Source organism: Mustela putorius, unplaced genomic scaffold, assembly GCF_011764305.1.
Source record: "Mustela putorius furo isolate JIRA1106 unplaced genomic scaffold, ASM1176430v1.1 tig00000487_pilon_pilon_pilon, whole genome shotgun sequence".
In the NCBI taxonomy this organism is placed as follows: domain Eukaryota; kingdom Metazoa; phylum Chordata; class Mammalia; order Carnivora; family Mustelidae; genus Mustela; species Mustela putorius.
Window position 1 is genome coordinate 7,693,054 of NW_025421399.1, and position 20,154 is coordinate 7,713,207.

Sequence of the window (20,154 nt, forward strand, 5' to 3'; positions counted from 1 at the left end):
CACTGAGCCCATCCGCGTGCCTGGTCACATTAATCTTGTTCAAGCACAGCTCTAATCCTGCCACCTTTAGAACCTCACACTCACTCTCTGTGGCCTACCGAGCCAGTCAAAATTCCTTGGCAGGGAGAGCAAGACTCTGAATGTACCTTTCCCCTGCTAGTCGGTTACCTGTCCTCCCCCACCCTCACTGCAACCAGGTGAGACCAATCTGTTGGCGGGAGAAGGTTTCCACTTTACCCTTGACCCTTCTCCCGCCATTGCCTCCCTCGCTCCATTCCCCCAGGACACCATTTTTTCAGCAATCTGTTTTGGAAAAGTGATTTCTGATGGCAGTGTTGGAAGGGAGAGGACAGAAGGATACCAGAAGCAGGAGTATTAGAAGACCATAGAAGACAGATGGGGAGGGTCTGCATTAAACTGCCCCGAAAGAAAAGACGATGAATTTTTTAAAGATTCGGTAAGGACTTGAGGACAGATTGGTTTTCACTACAACAACGCTTGGGGGAGGGGAGGGCAAAGGGAGAGCTTATTCATTCATAACTCATTCACACAAAGGGGAGAGTGCGCCATCTACTGGTCGGATGCGTGGCTTAAAGTGTTTGAAGTCCCCCCCCCCCCCTTCAGCCAGAGTCTGGCAAGAATTGTTTCTTTTCAACCAGTGGAATCTCCAATACCTACTTCCAAAGAGCTTTGAAGGTGCTGCTATTCATCATTAAGAAGAGTAGTAATGGGGGCGCCTGGGTGGTTCAGTGGGTTAAGGCCTCTGCTTTCGGCTCAGGTCATGATTTCAGGGTCCCGGGATCGAGTCCCGCATCCCCACATCGGGGGGGTCTCTGCTCAGCAGGGAGCCTGCTTACCTTCCTCTCTCTCTGCCTGCCTCTCTGCCTACTTGTGATCTCTCTGTCAAATAAATAAATAAAATCTTAAAAAAAAAAAAAGAAGAGTAGTAATGATCCATTAACAATGATATAATCCAGCTACTGATCACCACATATTTTAAAAATGGGCGTGGGGCGCAAAGGGCAAAAAGTTTGGAAAAAGTAGTTATCAGTGAGGAATGATCTGAGCAGAAGGAAAAGAGTATTAGCCTACACACGTCTGTGACAGCCGATACCGCCAGATAAGTGACGATCTGTGAAGGCAAGGATTCTCAGAAGGCGAGATGGGGGAGGTCCCCTTCAAAATCAATCATCTAAGGAGCTTTTTCTATCCATCGGTTTCACCTGGATTCTGATGATGCACCCATCCCCCCACACTGAAACCTCTTCTCCGTTTGTGTGAAAAAACTATGACCCACTCTGTGAGTAGCATCTGAAAGAAGCGTGTACCAACAGTCTTGGTGACTATTCAGATCCTGTTTCATTCCTAGAATATCCCTGGAATCTCTAAAATATTACAGTTCTTTCCATCTTCCTCTTTCCTGCTCACTGTGTATAAGGCCTGTGGATTTATCAAAGGCCACCGAAAGTCCCAACTCTTACACAGAGCTGTTCTAGACAACTCTTTACCTTTCTAGACAACCTGGAACACTTATCTGGACTACTCATTCTGGTTCCTGTTTGCATGCAAGTGTGACCTTTATTTAGAAAATGTGGTATATGGTGCTAAAATAGTCCCCCTGTTTTCTAATTGTAGACATGATTTTAAGCTTCCAGAGAAGACAGACCATGTCCTCTCTGTATCATCGGGAAAATGTATCCTGGTATAGGGGTAGTGTAGGTACCCAATAAACATCTGTTAGGTGTATGTATATAATTAGTTTCAGGTTCTCAGTCTCAGAGCTACTAACACTCTGTGCCAGATAATTCACTTGTGGTCACTGTACTATGTTTAGCAGCATTCCTGGTCTCTACCCACTAAATATCAGCACCCCCCCCCACACAGACACATACACTGCCGAATCTGGGGGTGCATAGGGAGGGATGAACTCCTACAGTGGAGAACCACTGTATTACTGTAACATTCATTACTTATCTAAATGTTTAGTTACTCCAAGAAGACACTGACTTCCAACTCATCAAAATTAGGTCTAAGGAGAGAAGGATAAAACTATTACATCACAGTGATATAAAGATGTGCCTTCTCATTCCCATGATCTGCCTTCCATGACCAAAGTAGCCCCTGTTGAAGGCTTGACTGTAACCTTGATCACTTGGTGAAGGTCATGTCTGCCAACTTTTTCACAAAGGAAGTTTTTTTACTTTTCTATTCTCTTTTCTTCGGAAGTGGGTCATTATGTCCAGCCCACAATCGAGGGAAGGGAATTCAGCCTGCCTCCTGAGGAGAGAGTATCTACATATGTAATACGGAATTCTGTGAGATTGTCCTCTTCTCCCTCATTTATTTATTCATTCAGTTATTTATTTATATCTGTTGGACTCACACATATTTATTACACTTTGAATAACAAGTCAATACTCTGTTAGTTTTGTTGCTCAAATTGTTCCGGCTTTGGACACTGGAAGCTTTTGCAGGTTTCTTCGGGTGACCATGTCAATGCTCCCCTTTTAAGGGTTATTTTTTGAAAACCAAATGTGATCCTTTGAAATTAACTTTTATTAAATATTATTTAATTCCAGCAAAGTCTGTGTGTGTGTGTGTGTGTGTGTGTGTGTTTTAAACCCCTGGGTGTCTGACCTTGTTAGGTACTAAGCAAATGACATATTCATTCTTAATGCAACAACAAACAGAAAGTCCCAAGGCAATTCTTATGTGTAGACCCATTTATCAAGACTCTATTAAATACAAAGAATGCCTTTAATATATAATTGCTTGTGAGCTCATAAAATAAAAATTAATTGACAATGATGTGGTATAAATTGCTTCACACAGAAAAAAAACTTGGAAGTTCTGTGACCAAAGGTCTAGCTTTGTCTTTTTTTTTTTAAACAAATAAGCTACTAATAAATTTATCAAAGTTTTATTGTATTTTCTGTTTTTATAGAAATTGGCAAAACACTAGAATATTCTGAGATAAATTAGGAGACCATACGTAACCTATACTCACTGGAAACAAGTTTTAGTGATGAAAGAAGACACTGTCCTTGATCCTGAGTGTCCTTTAAAAGGAGGCACCTAAAAAAAAGGGGGGGGACATCTGGGTGGCTCAGTTAATTAATCATATGCCTTCAGCCAGGGTCATGATCCCAGGGTCCTGGGATGGAGTCCAGCATAGGGTTCTCTGCTCAGCAGGGAGTCTGCTCCTTCCGCCCAGCTGCTGCCCCGTTTGTGCGTGCTCTCTCTCTCTGACAAATAAATACAGAAGTATTTACAAATAAATAAATAAAAGGAGGCACCTGTGCAATGATAACTGATTATAGCTACTTAATGCCAAAGCATATTTGACCTATTATCAACAAATGATAACACAGATCTGGAAATAGTGGGGGGTTTTAAAACATTTTATTTTTAAGTTATCTCTACCGCCAATGTGGGGCTCAAGGCAACAACCCCAAGATCAAGAGTCTCATACCCTCCTGACTGAGCCCACTGGGTTCCCCGGGAAATAGTATTTCTTAGCTATGCTGTACCGTAGAGATAGCATGATATTTGACTTTTTGTGGGCTATTTTAAGTATTACCAGAGAGAAAAAAGGGAGTTATGTTTGCTAGTAAGCTTATGTAGTGGGGCACCTGGGTGGCTTCGTTGATTAAGCGGCTGCCTTCCCCTCAGGTTTTCATCTCTGGGTCTTGGGATTGAGTCCCAGGATGGGCTCCCTGCTCAGCAGGGAATCTGCTTCTCCCTCTTTTCCTCTCCTTCTGCTCCTCCCCACTGCTCTTTCTCGCTTTCTCGAATAAATAAATAAAATCTTTAAAAAAAAAAAAGTATGTACTAATAATGGAAGAACTGATTTGTGTGTCTTTAATTTTCTATAAAATCATTAAGGTCCACACACACACACACACACACAAAGAATATGTAGTCATTTATATCAAAAACCCTGTTTAACAATTGCTTAGGTGATTGTAATTAGGCTAACTAATGGCCCCCAGAGGTATCAGGTCCTAAACCCCAGAAACTGAAAATGTTATCTTATTAGAAAATGGATCTTTGGGGGGGTTGCCTAACTGGCTCGGCCAGTAGGGCACGTGACTCTTGATCTTGTTTGGGTTGTGAGTTCAAGCCTCACGTTAACTATAGAGATTACTTAAGAATAAAAAGAAAGAAAAACAAACAAACAAAGATATGATATGATGAAGTTAAAGACTTTGAGGGGCACCTGGGTGGCTCAGATGGTTAAGCGTTTGCCTTCAGCTTCGGTCATGGTCTCCAGGTCCTGGGATTGAGCCCCATGTCCGGCACCCAGCTCAGCGGGAAGTCTGCTCCTGCCTCTACCTCAGCCTCTTCCCCTGCCTGTGCTCTCTCTGCCTCTCTCTCTCTCTCAAATGAATAAATAAAATCTTTTTTTAAAAAATTAAAGACTTTGAGGAGTGCCTGGGTGGCTCAGTGAGCTAAAGCCTCTGCCTTGGGCTCAGGTCATGATCCCAGGGTCCTGGGATCGAGCCCCGCTTCGGGCTCTCTGCTCAGCAGGGAGCCTGCTTCCTCCTCTCTCTCTGCCTGCTTCTCTGCCTACTTGTGATCTCTGTCAAATAAATAAATAAAATCTTAAAAAAAAAAAATTGAGGACTTTGAAAAGAGAAAATTAATCTGGATTATCTGGATGGGCCCAAAATACAATCATTAGTGTACATAAGAGAAAGGCAAAGGAAGACTGATACACACAGAAGAGGAGAAAGCATTGTGACCGTGAAGGCAGAGATTGGCTTGATGAAGCTATGAACCAAGGAACACTCACAAGCACTGGAAGCTGGAAGAGATAAGGAAGGGATTGTCCCCTAGAGACTCCCTGCCATACCTGGATTTCCGCCCAGTAATACCAACGTCAGACTTCTGGGCTCCAGATTGGGAGAGAATCAACCTCTGCAGTTTTGAGCCACTAAGTACATGATTATTTTTGACAGCAGCAAGAGAAGATGAACGCCATGATTCTTTTTATTCACTTGATATAATGGTACCTGATCTGAAATAATTCTAACACAAGTCCATGATCTACTCAAAAGATAAAATACATATAATTTTCTTTGTAAATGATTTACAACAGACTTGAAAATACCAAGTTCTCCCATTGCCTTCATTTTCTTTTTTTTCTTTCTTTCTTTTTTTTTTTTTTTTAAAGATTTTACTTATTTATTTAACAGGAAGAGAGATCACAAGCAGGCAGAGAGGCAGGCCGAGAGAGAGAGGAGGAAGCCGACTCCCTGCTGAGCAGAGAGCCGGATGCGGGGCTCAATCCCAGGATCCTGAGATCATGACCTGAGCCGAAGGCAGAGGCTTAACCCTACTGAGCCACCGAGACGCCCTGCCTTTATTTTCTTTTTACGTTTTTATTTATTTAAGTATCTGCACGCTGACCCTGGGGCTCAAACTCATGACTCCAAGATCAAGAGTGGAATTCCCCTCCCACAGCCAGCCAGGGCCCCTCTCACGGCCTTTAAAAGAAGCCATTTATAAAAACAAGTGTTTCACACACATTTCAGGAACATTTCTGTAATGTAAGCCTCTTGGCTTTCGATGCAATCAATATGTTAAGGACTCCTAAATTCAAACCTCTAGCCCAAAGGACTCCTCTTAATTTGACGCCTGTATATGCATTTGCCTTTTCAGTATTGTCACTGGATACCCAGTAGGGCCCTCGAACTTAACATAGCCAAAACTGGTTTTCTGTCCTGTTCTGTCCAATTTGCTTATCCCTAAACTGCTCCTTCTTGGTCAGTGGCAACCCCATCTTTCCAGACACTCAGCCAAAAATCTTGTGGACATATTTGACCTCTCTCTACCCCCACGGTCAATAGCAAATCTGATCTTGGCTCTATCTTCAGGTTATCTCCAGGATCTAGCCCTTTCTCGTACCTTCGTCCAAGCCCCCATCATTTTCCTCCTAAATTCTTGCAATAACTTCCCAGCTTCTGTTCAACCTAGTCACCACACAGCAGCCAGAATGATCCACTGTGTAAGTCAGCTCATGCTGCTCCTTTGCCTAAAACCCCTACTGGCTTCCTATTTTATTCAGATTAAAAACCAAGCCTTTATAACGGTCAAAACTTCATCTCCTGCAACTCTTGCCCTCACTCATTCTGGCCTTCAGACAAGCTGGGGTGATCTGATTGCTCTCACCTTAGGGTTCGTGCTCTCGCCTCCACCAGCAATCTTCTTCCCCAATCTGCAAGACTCCGTTCCTGGAGTCTTGCTCAGACTGTGAAGCATGTCATGCTTGGTCTCAGGGTTGGGAGTTCGAGCCCCAGGCTGGGGGTAGAGATTACATAGGGAAAAAAAAAATCCTCTTATTTACTGCAGGTCTTGGCTCACTAGTCGGCCTTCCCTGATCACATCCCACTCCCCATCACCCCAGCTCCCTATTTACAAGTTTATTTTCTGCCACCTCCCGAACCCCCATTCGAATGTTCACAAAGGTGGGAACTTTGGGTCCAATGTGTGCATGGTCAATAAGTTGAACATGTCGGACATGCCAAATATGAAAACAAACATAGTTTTTAATATAGAGACCCACGGGGGCACCTGGGTGGCTCAGTGGGTTAAAGCCTCTGCCTTCGGCTCAGGTCATGATCTCAGAGTCCTGGGATCGAGTCCCACATTGGGCTCTCTGCTCAGCGGGGAGCCTGCTTCTTCCTCTCTCTCTCTGCCTGCCTCTCTGCCTACTTGTGATCTGTCTCTGTCAAATAAATAAATAAAATATTTAAAAAAATATATAGGGACGCCTGGGTGGCTCAGTTGGTTAAGCAGCTGCCTTCGGCTCAGGTCATGATCCCAGCGTCCTGGGATCGAGTCCCATATTGGGCTCCTTGCTCCGCAGGGAGCCTGCTTCTCCGTCTGACTCTGCCTTCCACTCTGTCTGCCTGTGCTCGCTCTCGCTCGCTCTCTCTGACAAATAAATAAAATCTTCAAAAAAAAAAAAATAGAGAGAGACCCACGAGTTCAAATAATTAGCATCATGATATACATTACCATCTTTTTTCAATCAGTATTTCTCTCTGTTGTGGAGAACAGACCTCTGTGCTCTGGAGCAGTAACTCGAAGACAGAGTTTGGGCTTACAGAAGGAAGAGTTTATTACTTTGCCTGGCAATGGAGGCTGCAGCCGACTAATGGCTCCAAAGACTGCAAGCCTGCCTGGGGTATAAAGGCTGAGGGGTTTTATAGGAAAATACAGGATCGGGGCGGTTTTGATAGGAATCTGGTCCATGCTGCCAGCTGGGTAGGTCACGTCTTCAAGGTGGTCTCATGACCAGCGCTGGCACTGGCCATGAGTCTGTTACTAAGTATACATTGAGGTCAGCAGGATGTCAATACTGGTAAGGAATTCCTGGAACAAAGGATTCTACAGAAAGACAAATGAAGGGGAAGGGGAGGAGGAGGCTTCAAGAATGAGGAAGAAAAAAATTCATTCAGTTTAAAAAGCATGTCCATCTTTTCTTCTTTTATTTCATTGTTACTCATTTTTAAGTCATCTCTACTGTCCAAGTGAGGCTTGAACTCGTGACCCCAATCTTTTTTATTTTTTATATCTCTCAGCCCAACATGGGGCTTGAACTCTGGACCTCGACTGAGGACTGCGGACTGGGGACTGAGCCAGCCAGATGACCCAAAGAGTGTGTCCCTCTTAACTTCCATCTATCTTTATGTTTCTATAAAGGTTTCGTTTCTACCTTTCAGATTCCTTCTTCTTCTTTTTTTTTTTTTTAAAAGATTTTATTTATTTATTTGTCAGACAGAGATCACAAGTAGGCAGAGAGGCAGGCAGAGAGAGAGAGGAGGAAGCAGGCTCCCCAATGAGCAGAGAGCTTGATGCGGGGCTCGATTCCAGGACTCTGGGATCATGACCGGAGCTGAAGGCAGGTGCCCCCAGTTTCCTTATTCTTTGCTAATTTTCTCTTCTGAAACTAAATTCTTGCTTACAATGTCAGAATCCCCTAAATAAAGGATTTTATAAAGAATCTACCTACATAACAGTACCTTATCTATTTTCTATAACCGTTGTCCAGACTTTTACTGAGATTCTTCTTTACTTCACTTTTTTTGTTTCTTTCCTTTGCAAGCTTTTCCTTAGATTTCAATGTGCTTTCATTTTCTGTTACCTCTAAGCCCAGTGAGGAAGGGCTTCAGTTTGGTGTTGACAGCCAACCAGAGTTTTCTTCTACCTATTAGCCTCTTTCTTAAACCCTCTCTTATTTTTTGAGTCCTGGAAACCACTAATCCATTTACTCCATTACACCTTGGTTCCTTTTTGTCTTTTTGCACTCTTCACCCAAAATGTAGACCTCCAAAAACCTGGTATCTATCAAAGCAAGTGCACACTTGAATATAGAGCCCGGAAACATCTTAGCCTAGTGTGTGTCTCAGCAGTTCTGGTTCCTAGCGTGTGTTCTAGAAATTTCTGTGGGCATTTCAGATTGTCACAATCATTGGGGGGAAAGGGAGTTATCAGTCTGTAACTGGGATGCTGGACAACAATAATGCAGCAAACCTGCACAGTAAAATATTGTCCCGCATTCCACCTGACTTTTCACATCCTGCCAGACACTTATTTATGTGTCTGAGGCCTAGACTCTAACTCCATTTCTTTTTTCTTTTTTTTTTTAAGATTTTATTTATTTATTTGACAGACAGAGATCACAAGTAGGCAGAGAGGCAGGCAGAGAGAGAGGAGGAAGCAGGTGCCCCTCTAACTCCATTTCACATATGCTAAGCTCTTTTCTGATGTTTTAATATACATTAAAATTTTTTTTTAAAGATTCATTTATCTGAGAGAGAAAGCACACGTGTGTGAGAGGCGTGTAGAAGGGGCAGAGGGAGAGAATCTCAAGTAGACTTCCCACTTAGCATGGAGCCCAACCTGGTGCTGGATCTCACGACCCCAAGATCATGACTGGAACAGAAATCAAAAGTGGGACGCTCAGGGGCGCCTGGGTGGCTCAGTGGGTTAAAGCCTCTGCCTTTGGCTCAGGTCATGGTCCCAGGGTCCTGGGATCGAGCCCCACATCTGCTCGGCAGGGAGCCTGCTTCCTCCCTATCTGTCAAACAAATAAATAAATAAAAAGTGGGACACTCAAACAACTGCACCCCCAAGGCACCCCAGCACCAAAAATTTCTAAGAATTCTCCTATGTGAGAAACAATGGAAGACTGTACTTTCATATAGACAGAACTTTACTAAGAAGTTGTACACCAGTTTGGAAAAATCATGCCACCCACAGTGAGCCCTTATGATGCATGGGGAACCAATGAAAACATACCTATTGCAGATTTTGCTTTGTTGTTATATACATGTATAAGCAAATGACTACTTTTTGTTATCTCCTATGGTAGACAAATTTAGCCTTTATATTTTGAAGTTTTATTTATTTATTTACTTAAGTAATCTCTACACTCGAGGTGGGAATGGAACTCACTACCCTGAGATCAAGAGTTGCACGCTCCTTGGACTGCGCCAGCTAGGCACTCCTTACCTTTGTATTTTCACATGCATGTTCTTCTGCTATTTTGCAGTGCTTCTCCTTCACATCACAACATCACAGCTAGGATGTTTTGTTCTTGTTTTTAATTATGTGTGCAGATGGGTTATAGCATCCATGACTTTGATTACAGGACAGTAAAAACAAACCACCACCACCACCACAAAACAAGGTCTATTCAGCATTTGGAAAGGGATGCTGGTGCTGATTAAATTCACTAACAGGTAGACCGTTCCAAGATTTCCCATTCGCATGGGAGGCTACTGCTGACAGTTTGACCTCACTTTCAAACATCCTCAACTTTTTTTTTTTTAAGATTTTATTTATTTATTTGACAGAGATCACAAGTAGGCAGAGAGGCAGGCAGAGAGAGAGAGAAGGGGAAGCAGGCTCCCTGCTGAGCAGAGAGCCCGATGTGGGGCTCGATCTGGGGACCCTGAGATCATGCCCTGAGCCAGAGGCAGAGGCTTTAACCCACTGAGCCACCCAGGTGCCCCTTCACCCTAAACTTTTTAATACGGACCCAGATGGTGCTAACTTGGACGGTCCTTAAAAATTGAAATAACCTCGCATATACATGATCTCGCTTGATGCTCACCAGAGTCCTACAGAGAAAGCCAATAACATGTCTTTCTAAAGACTCTTCTTATTCACATAGCGGATTATAGTAAAAATGAAAATAAACAAACAAACAAAAAATACTTGTTTTATCACCGAACGGCTGTCATACCTTCTCTCTGAGGTCTGAGAGGTGCCACAGATTAAACCACCAAGACTTTCAACCAGATGAAACTTTAGAACTTCTCTCTTTAGGGTTTATTTCAGCCTGCCCATGCAGAGATGAGAACAGTGAGATCCAACAAAAGTTAAGCAACTTGACTACAGTTCTGAGAAATAATATTTCAAAGCAGGAATGTAAGACTGTACGGGGCGATCTATTCTGTGACACTAGTTTTCCTCACCGCAAATCTGGGACAAAAACTCACCGAGACAAAACCGGACGTGAGCAGCAGCAGCGGCGAGGGTGAGCCCCCGCCCCAACCCCGCCCCTAACCCCGCCTCCCAGGGCTGCCCGCGGCAGTGCCCGACTGGCGGCCAGCGCAGGGGGCCTCGTGGGGTCCTTCGCGCGGGCTCCCGACGCGCTGCCTGAGCGGGTGCGCAGGCGGCTTCCGGTGTGGATGACGAGTGGTGGCCGGAGCAGGGGGACATCTAGGGACGTTCAGGCAGGGACCATGGCGGACGGCGGCTCGGAGCGGGCTGATGGGCGCATCGTCAAGATGGAGGTGGACTACAGCGCCACGGTGGATCAGCGACTGCCGGAGTGCGAGAAGCTGGCCAAGGTGAGGGGAGGCCGGCTGGCTGTTGGCGGGCGCCAAGGGCTGAGTCACGGCGCGGAGCTTGCTTAGGCCTCAGGGGGCCTGCTGGTTGGAGGGCGCGTCCCCCACTGCCTGCCGAGCCCGAGTTGGGCCTGCTTGAGTAGCAGATCCCAGGTCCGCGCCGCAGCGGGAGTATGCTAGTGCATACAGCTTCCCAAACCCTCCCCAGGAGAGATGGCCACTTCCCGGAGGAGTTGGGGCCCCATAGTACTTTTTGCTTTTTCTTGGTACTCTGTAACGTTTATTTTAGTAGTTTCCCAGGCTTTCAGGCCGCTTTAGCGCTCAGGCTAGATGAGAGAGTTGAGTTCTGATGCTCTTGCTGAATCAAATTTGTGTTAAGTTCTTTATGGATCATGGGATGTTCCTGGCTTTTGGCCAGGAGAAGGGGTAGTAAAATGATAGGACGAGGGTGATTAGCTCAGGAGTCCTGCCATTAAGAAGTTCGTATACATCACGAATTAGTCGAGTCAGGCAGGGTGATGAGTGTCACACAGGTGTAAGCGTGCCATTAGAACACAGAGAAGGAAGCTGTTCTTTCTTACTGGTGGGATAGGGCAAGGTTTTACAGAGAAGTTGATGTTTTATTGGGCCCTCAAGAAGATTGGGATAGGGAGGAATCGTCCCAGGAACGGGAACTGCAGAAGTAAAGACAGTCACAGAAGTGCAGAATAACCTCATTAGGGGAGGTCATGAACCGTGGTTTAGCCCAACTGCTTATCTCCCCTGGAACAGAAATTTTACTTGATCCTATTTCCCCCACCATGTGCCAGGGAAATTTATGTATCATTTTACATAGAGAGAAACCAAGGTGGGGAGATTCTTGTGGAATGTTATGGTTAGTAATATCACGGGGGGTTCAAAACTAGGTTTGTCTGACTAGGGTTTGGATGGTTGTTAAATCAACTCCCATCATGGGCTGTTGCCAAGAATCCTTACGCTCAGACCTCATTAAATTTCTTGATCAATCCAGCCACAAATATTTACTGCTATTCACCTGGGATGCATGTACTAGTAGAGTTGTTTTTGTCCCTTAAGATACTTACTGCATAAATGTACTTAAGTATACTAAATTCAGGGACAGGGGCACCTGGGTGGCTCGGTGGGTTAAAGCCTCTGCCTTTGGCTCAGGTCAATGATCCCAGGGTCCTGGGATCGAGCCCCGCATCGGGCTCTTTGCTCAGCAGGGAGCCTGCTTCCTCCTCTCTCTCTGCCTCTCTGCCTACTTGTGATCTCTCTCTGTTAAATAAATAAAATCTTTTAAAAAATAAATAAATAATAAATTCAGGGACAGGAGGAGCATCAAGTATTTCACAGTAATGTTTCCTAGAAACCTTTTCAGTACTTCCCTTTTTTCTGATAAAGGATTTTTTTAAAAAGATTTTTATTTATTTGACAGACAGAGATCACAAGTAGGCAGAGAGGCAGGCAGAGAGAGAGGAGGAAGCAGGCTCCCCGCTGAGCAGAGAGCCTGATGCGGGGCTCCATCCCAGGACTCTGGGATCATGACCCGAGCCAAAGGCAGAGGCTTTAACCCACTGAGCCACCCAGGCGCCCCTCTGATAAAGGATTTAATAGAGCTTTACAAAAGACAGGGATAGGGAAAGATGATACATCTGAATTTCTTAACTTCAGTACACTTGTTGGAGGGGTGCCATAAATTCATCTCTGTACTTACTGGCAGCTAGTGTGAAGAAACATCATGTATATAAGGGTTGGGAAACACCTGTAGTGCCAGACAGATAACAATCACTGGCATTAAGTGAGTTCTTTCTACAGTGCCACTCTTCTGAGTGCTCGCCTTAGCCCCACATGATAGGTACTGTTCTTCTTATTTTACTGACGTGAAAACAGTTTAAGAGAAGTTGAGTCACGTGCTCCGAGGTCTTACAGCTAGTAAAGTGGTGGGGCCAGGATGCAAACCAAGCGGACTGATTTTGGAGCTTGTGCTCCCACCATGCTTTCCTGCCTAGTGAGCCAAGTGTAATGAAAACCTGAATTTCTGAGCACCTGTCTAGGGAAAGGGGGCCAGTTAATCTTTGCCTATTGGGGATGAAGGCCAAGCCTGTCAACTCTTCTAATTTGAGGAAGAAATGAGGAATATGGAGTTTTTTATATGAATTGCTTCAATATTTAAACTGGACACAAATCTGTTTTAAAACACATTTGAGCCAATACCACATAGATTAAACAAAACATACGTACAGGCCAAAGTCACCCCCTGAACCACCACTTTGGAAGTCATAGATTGCTAGTGTCCAAAGGAAGAAACCATTTGCTTTAAAGAAGGATAACTATTTCTAAAACAAACCTGGGAGAAAAAAATCTTGCCTTAACTGATTTCTTCTGATAGCCTACTGTCTGTAGTCAGTGCTAGACATGGTAGGTGGGGACTGTAAAGATTATCATTAGACAAAGCTCTTGCCCTCAGCTTATCGGCCTGTAAGGAAAAAAAAATTCACTGTTACAGTTGTAGTAATCGTATGTATGGCATTTATGTAAGACATTGTGGTTAGTTCAGGATGGTTGAAAAGACTTACAAACTCAGATGCCTTCTTAGGTGTTAGATTGGTAACAGAAACGTTTAGAACAGGGAGTGTTGGGGCCTCTTAAACTAGATAAGGGGCGCCTGGGTGGTTCAGTGGGTTAAGCCTCTGCCTTCAGCTCAGGTCATGATCTCAGGGTCCTGGGATCAAGCCCCGCATCGGGCTCTCTGCTCAGCGGGGAGCCTGCTTCCTCCTCTCTCTCTGCCTGCCTCTCTGCCTACTTGTGATCTCTGTCAAATAAATAAATAAAATCTTAAAAAAAAAAAAAACAACAAAACTAGGTAAAATTAAAGCCATTGGATTTTTTTTTTAAGCCATTTAAAGCCAAAACAAGGCACAGTTATGGATTATTTTTGTGAAGGAGGCAGGTGGAGGGCTTGGATGGCAGGGTATAAGTGTTTTTATTTTTTAATGAATGCAAACCACAATTTTCAGGTTTTGGATTAGATGGTTATCTTACTATCTATTTAATATATTTTTTTAAGATTTGTTTCTTTGTTTTGTCTTTTATTTTTTTAAAAGGTTTTATTTATTTATTTATTTGACAAAGAGTGAAAGCGCGTTTGTGAGTGCAGGCTCACAAGCAGGGAGAGTGGCAGGCAGCGGGAGCGGGAGAAGCAGGCTCCCCCGAGCAGAGAGCCCGAGGCGGGGCTCAATCCCAGGACCCTGGGATCATGACCTGAGCTGAAGGCAGATGCCTAACCAACTGAGCCACCCAGGGGCCCATGTAGAACACTTCAGCATACGTTCTTCAGTTTTGTACTTTGAGCCTATCAATAAAACTAAAGAAAATTTTACTGTTTCTACTTTACTTGTTTGAAAACTAAGGTTCTTGCAGCTTAAGTGGTTTATCCAAGGTCTGCAGCCAAGCCAGATCAGGCTCAGGTCTCCTGGCAGCAGGTAGTGTTTTTTATGCTACATCCTACAATCTCTTTACGAGACTTACCTTTGTACTTAATTACCTTAAAACATTTTTTTTTATTTTATTTTTTTTTAACCCACTGAGCCACCCAGGTGCCCCAGTGTACATATATTTTTTAAAAATACTTGTTTATTTGGGAGAGAGAATGCACACAAGCAGGGCAAGGGGCAGAGGGAGAGAGGGAAGCAGACTCCCCACTGAGCAGCAAGCTGGATGCAGGGCTTGATCTGAGGACCCTGGGATCATAACCTGAACTGAAGGCAGATGCTTTTTTTTTTTTTTAAAGATTTTATTTATTTATTTGACAGAGATCACAAGCAGGCAGAGAGAGAGGAGGAAGCAGGCTCCCTGCTGAGCAGAGAGCCCGATGCGGGGCTCGATCCCAGGACCCTGGGATCATGACCTGAGCCGAAGGCAGCGGCTTAACCCACTGAGCCACCCAGGCGCCCCTGAAGGCAGATGCTTAACTGACTGAGTCACCCAGGCACCCCTGCCGTGTACTTTCTATGTAATGTTAGCTGTTGTGATGATGATAATATATTCCAGGCATATCTTCATAGGTGTTGCTTTAATCCTTACAGCAACTCTGTGGGGCAGGAATTATTATTATGCTCAATTCACTGAAAAGAAAATTAAGAGTCAGAAAGGGTAATTGTCTTGCCCAAGGTAACACAGTGGTAGATACGACATTTAGACCCAAACAGTCTGGCTATAGAGCCTGTGTGGTTTTTTGGGGTTTTTTTTAAGATTTTATTTATCTATTTGTCATAGAGAGAGAAGCAAGAGCAAGCACAGGCAGACAGAGTGGCAGGCAGAGGCAGAGGGAGAAGCAGGCTCCCCGCCAAGCAAGGAGCCTGATGTGGGACTCCATCCCAGGACGCTGGGATCATGACCCGAGTCGACGGCAGCCGCTCAACCAACTGAGCCACCCAGGCGTCCCAGAGCCTGTGTTTTTAACCATTACATTCTGACGCCTCTGTGATTGTTACTTGAGGTTGGTAGTATAATAAGAGTGATACTAGTTCATGGTAACTAGTTCATGGTTACTGCTTCATCCTGGTAACGGTTAGTGCTTCACCCTTGTATTAATTTAAAGAAGGCCTTTTCTGAACTGTAACTGTGTAGTACTTAGCAGTTCTTAATACACAGGAGGATCACGACCACCTTCTTGATTATGGTTTTTTGGTATGTGGATATTTGGGGATTATTTTACATTCTTGAATTGAATATATCCTTTGGTTCTCCTTCATGTCTTTCCATTTGGTTAGCTACAGCCTCTTCTCAAGGTTAATGTAAAAAATAAAGAGGAGGTGAAGTGTAAAACAGTTAACAGCTTGGACAGAAAGATCCCTTTATGAAATAGGTCAGGTGGGGCACCTGGGTGGCTCAGTGGGTTAGCCCTCTGCCTTCGGCTCAGGTCATGATCTCAGGGTCCTGGGTCAAGCTCTCTGCTTAGTGGGGAGCCTGCATCTCCCCCACCCTCTCTGCCTGCCTCTCTGCCTGTTTGTGATCTGTCAAATAAATAAAGAAAATCTTAAAAAAAAAAGAAAGAAAGAAAGAAATAGGTCATGTGAAACCATTGGATTGGCATTAAGTTTCAGGTCTTGGCCTTTTTCTTACTTATTTTTGTTGTTTAACAAAAGATTAAAAGATTGGATCATTAAATCCAGTTGATTAAATCCATTGATTTAATGATCCGAAAAATTGGATCATTAAAAGATTGGATCCATTTAAGAGTTAAAGGACACAAATGTACAGGACTCACAGATACCCAACATGTATTGATGTTAAACAAACTCTTTAGTCATTTACCTCATTTACATAGATGATTTTAATGGGGAAAATGAGGCACAATGAGACAAAATGAGATACCGCTCCAATGAGTTGTTTTTTGTTTTTTTAAGATTTTATTTATTTGACAGAGATCACAAGTATGCAGAGAGGCAGGAAGAGAGAGGGGGGGAAGCAGGCTCCCCTGCTAAGCAGAAAGCCGGATCCCAGGACCCTGGGATCACGACCCAAGCCAAAGGCAGAGACTTTAACCCACTGAGCCACCCAGGCACCCCTAACGAGTTGGTTTTGATAGCTCTGACCATCTCACTCCTCTGAGTTGAAAAGCAAGATCAAGGAGGAGGAATTTAAAGAAGTATGAGAGAAAGGAAGATGGTTAGCCATAGCATTGGACATGGAAAAATGAGAGAAAAAAGTGGCATGATGAGAAAATAGGGAGTTGTATTTAAAGAAGTTGATGGTAGTGTCCCTCAACTAGCACTGAGTTGCCAGCCATGTAACTTGTCACATCCTACTTAGTGTGACAGTAAAATCAGGAATTCTAAGCCATTAATGTCATCTATAGTTCTGGTCATCTTCAGTGCATACTTTGTACAAGTTGGTGCATGGGGAACGATCAAATATGGTCCAGACCTGGAGGAAATTATAGGCTACTTAGGAGGCGCAACATGCGTATTAATAGCTGGTGCAAGGGATAAAGGGATGTCCCATAATCTCTACAGAAGCAACATGATGTGCTTTGGCAGGGACGGAGCACTGAGTTGCAGTGGGAACAGTATAGTGTAGTCCCTGCTCTTAACAGAATTTACATCCTAATGAGATAAGGAAGACAGTGTTAAAATAGAGCAGAGTTTGGAGTCATTACAAAGCAGAAAGTCAGTGGACTTGTGAGTAAAAGAAGGAAGTGCTAAATACTGACTATGGGGAGTTATTTAAGAATGCTTTCCTGAGAAGGTGATGGCTGATGTTTTGTTGGTACCTTATAGCCCAGGGCTCTAGACTGGTATGTGATTCCTTCACATGCAGAGGGCCCTTCTTTAAAACCCAAACTCTGGGTATGCCTGAGTGGCTTAGTCAGTTAAGTGTTTGTCTTTGGCCCAGGTCATGATCCTGGGGTTCTGGGATTGAGCCCGCATTGGGCCCTCCACTCAGCAGTAAGTCTGTTTCTGTTTCTTTCTCGAACTCTAATCTCTCTCACTTTCTCTCTCAAATAAAATCTTCAGAAAAAATACTTCTGAATTAAAATACCATAAACTATACTTTGTCGATTATAGTCACATGACTAATAGTAATTGCAAAAGTGACAGGTAACCATTAACAGTATTTTGCATTTTAACTATTTTTGCACTTCATTTGTTGCCAGATAGTAACCATTTCCTGGAATGGAAATTACTTTGATGGAAGCAAAGGTGTGATTTAAACTAGTTACGGTTTGGTGTTGTGGAGGGAACACTGGACCAGGAGGCAAGAGCCCTGGGTTTTGATTCTGCTGATAAGTTTTGTGGCTGAGCTGTTTAGTCCTTAGTCTTTATACTCTAAAATGAGATGATCAGATTAAATAATCTGAAGCAGTCTTTATAGTTCTAAGATTCTTTGATTTTTTTTTTTCTAAAGATTTTATTTATTTGACACAGACACAGCAAGAGAGGGAACACAAGCAAGGGGGGGTGGGAGAGGGAGAAGCAGGCTTCCCGCTGAGCAGGGAGCCCGATGTGGGGCTCCATCCCAGGACCCTGGGATCATGACCCGAGCCAAAGGCAGACGCTTAATGACTCAGCCACCCAGACACCCCGATTCTTTGATCTTTTATGATTTATTAGTCTTTAACTTTGAAGAATTTGTGGATTTGTTCTTTGTTTTTTTCCTCTGATGGACATTTAGTCAGCATTTATCATACACATGAATCTAGAGAGTATGCAGAACTGATGTTCCCACTTTGCCTTGTTACAGTGCTAGTAATCATACATGTTTCAGATTTAATTACAGTAGTCATACAGATTTCAGAGTTAAAGTTCAAATAATGGCTGCACAGTACATACTCTGTGCTCCATAGACAATTCATGGAGTTTTGGAAATGGAAAATATGGAAAGAGTATTTTGAAAAGTCCAAACACTATTTGTGTCCTTAATTCAAAAACTATTTGTTTCTCTCATCAATAAGAGTAATACTCAGGGACACCTGGGTGGCTCAGTGGGTTAAAGCCTCTGCCTTCAGCTCAGGTCATGATCCCAGGGTCCTGGGATTGAGCCCCACATCCGGCTCTCTGCTCAGCAGGGAGCCTGGTTCCTCCTCTCTCTCTGCCTCTCTGCCTACTTGTGATCTCTGTCTGTCAAATAAATAGATAAACAAAATCTTTTTTTTTTTTTTTAAAGTAATACTCATGTACCATCTATACATGTCATTAAAATAAGTTTCAGAGCATCTGGCTGGCTCGGTGGTACATATGGCTCTTAATCATGGGGTTGTGAGTTTGATCCCCACATTGGATATAGAGATTACTTAATGAAATCTTTTAGGGGTGCCTGAGTGGCTCAGTTGGTTAAGCAACTGCCTTTGGCTCAGGTCATGATCCTAGAGTCCCTGGATCGAGTCCCGCATTGGGCTTCCAGCTCAACGGTGAGTCTGCTTCTCTGTCTGACCTTTTCCCCTCTCATGCCCTCTCTCTCTCTCTCTCTCAAATAAATAAATAAAATCTTTTTTTAAAATATTAAAAAAAAAAGATTTTATTTATTTATTTGACAGACAGAGATCACAAGTAGGCAGAGAGGCAGGCAGAGAGAGAGAAGGGGGAAGCAGGTTCCCCACTGAGCAGAGCACCTGATGCGGGGCTTGATCCCAGGACCCTGAGATCATCACCTGAGCCAAAGGCAGAGACTTTAACCCACTGAGCCACCCAGGTGCACCTTGAAAAAAAAATCATTTTAAAAACATAAATAGGGGCGCCTGGGTGGCTCAGTGGGTTAGGCCGCTGCCTTCGGCTCAGGTCATGATCTCAGGGTCCTGGGATCGAGTCCCGCATCGGGCTCTCTGCTCGGCAGGAAGCCTGCTTCCCTCTCTCTCTCTCTCTCTCTGCCTGCCTCTCCATCTACTTGTGATTTCTCTCTGTCAAATAAATAAATAAAATCTTAAAAAATAAAAAAAAAAAAATTTAAAAACAAACAAAAAAAACATAAATAAAAATATAATAAATTTCATTTATAGTTAGAAAAGCAATTTCAAAATAAAACCCTCATCACTTCTAATTCATTCACTATTATTAACATTAGTAACTTAAGTACTTGCTGTTTTTTTTGTTGGGAGCTGGTTTTGTTTTTATCACAATGTGTTGTGTTTTAGGTTTTTTTTTTTCCTTTCTTTCTTTCTCAGATTTTATTTATTTGTTTGAGAGGACCAAGAGCAAGAGAACGATCCCAGAACCCTTAGACTGTGACGGAGCCACAGGCAGACACTCAGCTGAGCCACTCAGAATATGTGGTTCTTAATAGGATAGCTTATTTTAGTCCTGATATATTATCATTTGGTTTATGTCATTTAAATTTTGTTTTTCCCGTTTCCTGACATGTGCCTCAGAAAAAAAAGGCATTAAAAAATTAAGCCAGGGTTTCTTGTCTTTTCACCACTAAATATCCTTTTTGTTTTTCCTCAAAACTTCATGGTTTGTTTGTTTGGGTTTTTTAAGATTTTATTTATTTATTTGACAGAAAGAGACAGCCAGAGCAGGAACACAAGCAGGGAGATTGGGAGAGGGAAAGCAGTTTTCCCGCTGAGCAGGAAGCCCAATGCAGGGCTCTATCCCAGGGCCCTGGAATCATGACCTGAGCTGAAGATAGTCACTTAATGACTGAGCCACCCAGATGCCCCAAGACTTCATGTTTTAAAGTGTTTGTTATGGTGATTTCATAAATCATTCATTTTTTCCATTTTTATTCTTCGAAGGTATGTGTGAATGTCACTTAGATTCTCAGTTCAGAACCAGATAATCTGGTTACCACA

At 43.4% G+C, this 20,154-nt stretch overlaps 1 protein-coding gene and 1 long non-coding RNA gene across 2 annotated transcripts in view; one reads left to right on the forward strand and one right to left on the reverse strand.

The window, feature by feature from the left end:
- Positions 1-2,904: 2,904 nt before the first annotated feature.
- Positions 2,905-10,583, reverse strand: LOC106005492. The gene is made up of 4 exons (XR_001178885.1): positions 10,515-10,583; positions 10,259-10,354; positions 6,175-6,303; positions 2,905-3,245 (listed from the first exon to the last, which is right to left on the reverse strand). It is a non-coding gene; the product is annotated as an uncharacterized LOC106005492 (long non-coding RNA).
- Positions 10,584-10,669: 86 nt separating this feature from the next.
- PSMD12 (proteasome 26S subunit, non-ATPase 12) overlaps positions 10,670-20,154 on the forward strand; it is a 28,831-nt gene continuing 19,346 nt past the window's right edge. Inside the window, exon 1 of the mRNA XM_004749124.3 lies at positions 10,670-10,868. Coding sequence (XP_004749181.1) covers positions 10,707-10,868 — 162 coding nt within the window. The 5' untranslated portion in view covers positions 10,670-10,706. The remainder of the gene's footprint in view (positions 10,869-20,154) is intronic.